Source organism: Alligator sinensis, unplaced genomic scaffold, assembly GCF_000455745.1.
Source record: "Alligator sinensis unplaced genomic scaffold, ASM45574v1 scaffold1003_1, whole genome shotgun sequence".
Taxonomy (NCBI): domain Eukaryota; kingdom Metazoa; phylum Chordata; order Crocodylia; family Alligatoridae; genus Alligator; species Alligator sinensis.
The window spans coordinates 28,943-33,560 of NW_005842557.1; the positions used below are offsets into that span (position 1 = coordinate 28,943).

At 46.3% G+C, this 4,618-nt stretch overlaps 1 protein-coding gene across 3 annotated transcripts in view; it reads left to right on the forward strand.

Moving 5' to 3' along the window:
* The window catches only part of COPS8 (COP9 signalosome subunit 8), a 20,510-nt gene that overhangs the window by 361 nt on the left and 15,531 nt on the right, over positions 1-4,618 (forward strand). For 2 of the 3 annotated variants that reach the window (XM_006032251.3, XM_025213905.1), the window contains one exon: positions 4,091-4,161. In XM_006032251.3, coding sequence (XP_006032313.1) covers positions 4,091-4,161 — 71 coding nt within the window. Of the gene's footprint in view, positions 1-3,516; positions 3,561-4,090; positions 4,162-4,618 lie in introns of those variants that run through there. The other variant, XM_025213904.1, reaches the window with a different exon arrangement.

A 4,618-nucleotide genomic window follows, 5' to 3' on the forward strand; every position in this document is an offset into this window, starting at 1 on the left:
AACGGTCCAAACCGGCCGGGCAGGGGGGAGCAGCGGATCGGACGTGGGACACGGGGCAGGGAGCGGGGCAGAAACGAGCTGATCGGACATGAGACAGTGAAGGGAAAAAACAGAGCAGCAGACTGGACCTGGGAGACAGGGCAGGGAAGAGAAAGAGGGGCAGGTTGGAGGTGTGACACGGGGCGGGAGTGGAAAGCAGAGTAGCCGATCGGACACGGGACAAGGCATAGAGCAGAAAGCAGAGCATCACATCAGACATGGGACGCAGGGCAAGGAGCAGAACGTAAAGCAGACGGTTGGACTTGAGTGCATGGAGCAGGAAGCAGAGCAGCAGATCGGACATGAAACAGGGCAGGGAGAAGGAAGCAGAGCAGCAGATTGGATCCGCAAGACAACAGAGAGAGTAGCAGATTGAATTTAGGACACAGCAGGGAGCAGAAACCAGAGCAGAGCCATTTTCCTTCCTAGGTGGACGGCTGGTCAGCTGTGGGAACTTGTATGGGCCCCTTCCACTTCTTGGGCACGGACATGTATAGCGGTTTGTGCTCTTGTTTAAATTTCACTGGGATCAGGAACAGAGACAAAGTTATCCATCCTGGGTTTGCAGGTGGCCTCTGCTGCACTTGAAGAAGGTTGGAGCTGGTGGAGCAGGCAGTAGCTTATTTGTCTTTAGCAATGGGGACAGGCACCACATAAACCTGTCAGGCTTACTACGTATTCTTTCAGGAGTACTTCTCTACTGAGTAAAGTTACCCCCATCCTCCTTTGCCATTTGTATTGTGTTTTAACTTTGGTGTGATGCTGATATTACCAGAGAGAACATTTTGTGTCTGTCTGCTGGTTTTTCCAATGCCTGTGAGCTAGGAGTGCATAGATAAAGATTTTTTTTTGGGCTGCTACCTGTTAGGGTGACTGTATTTGGATCTTGGGGAGTACTGGGTTTGCAGCTGAATAAAGGCTTTAATCTGTGGCTTACAAAAGCTGCTGACCACAAGGCAGAATGATGTATTAAAAGTAACTTTGTGAGATGCTTAAGCAAGTAGTTTTCTGACCATATAGTAGTGTTGTAGGATATGTAACTCCTTTATATAAAAGAAATAGGATGCAAGCCACCGGCTGTCATTAGGAGAGAGAGCAGATTTTGCTTATGAATGCTTATGCTAAGCCATTTATTTGCTTATGTGAAGTAACCATCTTACCTGTGTGAACCATTCTTCTGAAAAAGCAGCAAGTAAGTCTGTGTGTTGTGAATGAGGTAATGTAAAGATGGTACAATATGGGACTGAAAAACAGACTGAAATGTGAAAGATGACGTATCATTGGTAACAGAATCTGAAATAAACATATGTGAAAAGGTGAATGGTGATTGGTAAAGAAGCTTCCAGGTTTTGGCTGAAGTCTGCCCAGTGACCGAAAGAAGTGGAGTCAAGGTCTTAGTCGTGTGTTCATAGCAAAAAGACATGTAAATAAGTGAAATGCATAGACAATTCCATGCTAATGAAGTAAATGGTAAACAGAGGCAGAGCTTGAGAGAGGGGGGAATATGGGAGGGACAAAGGTGGAGTAAATATTAATAAGTATAAACCAAAGTGTATAAATATGGAAAAAACATGTTCACTGCTGATCCCCAGTTTCTTTGGGAGCTTGCCCGAAGCTGTCTCCATTTTGAATAAAGCTGTTGCGAGCAATATGTGCTGGTATGTGCTCCCTGCTTGTTCTGGCTAATGAGCAGCTGGATCCATGAGCAATTGGATAGTTGTCTCCCTAGTCATTGGGATCCGCATGGAGCCGGGGTCTAACAATACTGATGGCTGATTTATTAACGAGCTATATCGGCCAATACCAGTCCAATTGCCAAGATGCAGCTTAGCAGCTTGGAGAGCACTGTCTGGCTGGTAAGTCTGTTGGGGGGGTGGGGGGGAGATCCAAGGCCCCCCATGGTGAGGGAGGGAGTGGGGCTGGGCAGGAGCAGGCACTGCACAGCCGTGGTGGGGCAGGGCATGGGACAGAGCTGCGGCTCATCCAGGCGGTGCAGGGGGAGCAGCTCCCGCCACTGTGTGCCCCCCTGGGGGAGCATGGGGGGAGTGGGGGATAGGGTCTGGGCTGTGCTCAGGGTGGGCAGGGACAGGGCGGATGGCAGCTGTGCTGGGAGGGGGGCTATGGCAAGGGGTGACTGTAGCCCACCCCATAGTCCTCCTCCCAGCACCGCTGCTGCCCACCCTGTGCGCAGCCCAGGCTCAGCCTCCCACCTCCCACTGGGAAGAGCCCAGTGGATCCCTAGCCCTGAGCATGTAGCAGCCTGCCCTCGCTCTGCACACAGATCTGGGGGGGCACATGCCTCTCCCAGGGTTGCATGCAGTGGTGGAAACCATGCCCCCCGCCACACCTGGACGAGCCGTGGCTCCAGCCCACACCTTGCCCCACCCCAGTTGTGCAGCCCCTGCCCCGCTTCCTCCCTCGCCGTGGGGGCTTGATCTGCCCCTCCCATGCCCCTTCCCCCCCCCTCCACAGGCGGGCTAGACGCTGGTCTCCAAGCTGCTGGGCTGCACTCGTGGCTGCATGCACGCAGGCATTTATCAGCTACATTATTGGCCACATGGCCAAAAGAAATCTAGTAATGTCAATTTTCTTTTTATCGGTGCCGACTTACAATACGGACCAATTGATCAGGGCACCTCCGTTGCGAGCGCTGTTTTAGTTTGTGAGCTCTTCAGGACACGGACTCCATCTTTTGTGATGTTCATATATAGTGCCTAGCACAGTAGAGCCCCAGTTTCTGTTGGGTCTTGCTAAAAATATTTCCTTCCAGGATGGTTTCAATACAGTGTTCTGTAGCTTTCAGCTAGTGAGTATCTAACTGCTTCCTACTTGAAATCTGCACATCCCTCTCTAGATACTTGCAAGGAGGTCCAATTCTCTTTTCTTTCCCTTCTCATTCGGAGTACATTGGCTGCTGCGAAGATGGTAGTCTCCACTAATACATCTTTCCCTGGTCTGTCTTTTTTAATCCTAGTCCTCGCTGTTTCTAGTTCCTGTCTCTTGCAGTGATGTGAAAGTCTTGTCAGTTTCTCTTGTGCACCTAGTGATCTAAGTAGCAGCCAAGGAAGGTAGAAAGATTGGTTGGCTTTAATTTTGCAGACCCTTGATACAGCTCTGTCGGCCTCTCTCTCATATAGACTATGAGTCCTTAGGAGTTGTTGGAAACCAACATGATGTAGAGCAAGGATTCTGAACTATTCTTGTACCAGATTTGGGGAGCAGAAAGGTGACAAACTTGACATCAGTTTCACCATCCTCTCCCATTTCCTATAGAACTGTCAGTAGTCATCAGTCTTCACTTGCTATAGTTGATCAGTTTATCAGGTCTCATAACCAACAACCCCCATTTGCATACATATTATTGCTACACTGCTGTCTTTCTGTGTAGAGGTGAAAACTCAAAATCCATGTGTTGGATATGTCCTGTGCTTTCATAAATATATTATTTTCTTTAAAAATCATTTTATTCCAATCTAGATGAGGGCATGCTATTTGCGAAGCCTACTGGTATGGTGTGTCAGGTATAATGTTCTAAAATTCGGCTATTTTCCTTGTAGAAAATGTTGTTTTTTTTTTTTTTTTTCCAAAATGTCAAAGTAATTTTACCCAATATTACTTTTTAAATATCTTTTACTGTAGAGTCCAGAAATGGTTAGAATTGACCCTAGAAAGTAAAGATGTATGAAAATAAAGAAATTGCACCTTAAAATGGGAAATAGGCTTGGGTGGAAATACTTGCATTCTTTGGTATAGTCCAAGGTGGCTTATGTTCATGTAATGAAATAACTTGCTATAGTTTGTCCATGCATGGAGCAGGATTGAGGGCTCTGGAAATTTTACCAGGTAGTTATCTGGTATGTTGAAATTGATTGTATCTGTAAAAGACTGTCAAAGCAATATAATCACAAATCTAACAACATCTTGTGTTCTGTTAAGCTTAGGAGGTTTCTTCAGTTATAACTTGATGTGGCTTAAAAATGTACACTTCATAATATTAGTTGCATGTTCAAAATAATTACCAATTAAATAATTGGGATTTGTGTTTTTTAAGGCTCCAGGGGGAATTGCAACACCGTTAGTCTATGGTCAGCTCCTAGCTTTATACCTGCTGCACAATGACATGTAAGTACCCTTTTCAACTCTTTAACTTTTTGAGGTAATGGTAACAAATTTGGCATCTCAACTAGAACTTGACCTATAATTGTCAGACCTCTTTTTTAAATGTTGTTAATTAATTGGTTAATAAAATGCACTTGGTACTCGGGGACAGTAACCTATGGCCTACTGGCCAAATTTGATCCTTGAAGGTATTTGATCGGGCCCATGAATGTGGGGTTGCAGCAGTGATTGCTCTTCCTGTGCTGCTGTCAGAAGAAGCGGCAGCTGGGCTCTAGTGCCTGTGTGCCTCAAATCTGAGCTGGGTCATTTTGAGCCAGAACCTGAAAAAGTTTGCAGACTCTGTACTAGGAGGGTGCATGTGTGTGTATAGCAGATGTACAGCTAAGCAAATGACGAACTTTCGTTCCCTATTCCATTATGTCAAGATTAATAAATGTCATTTCCCCCCATAAACTCCTTT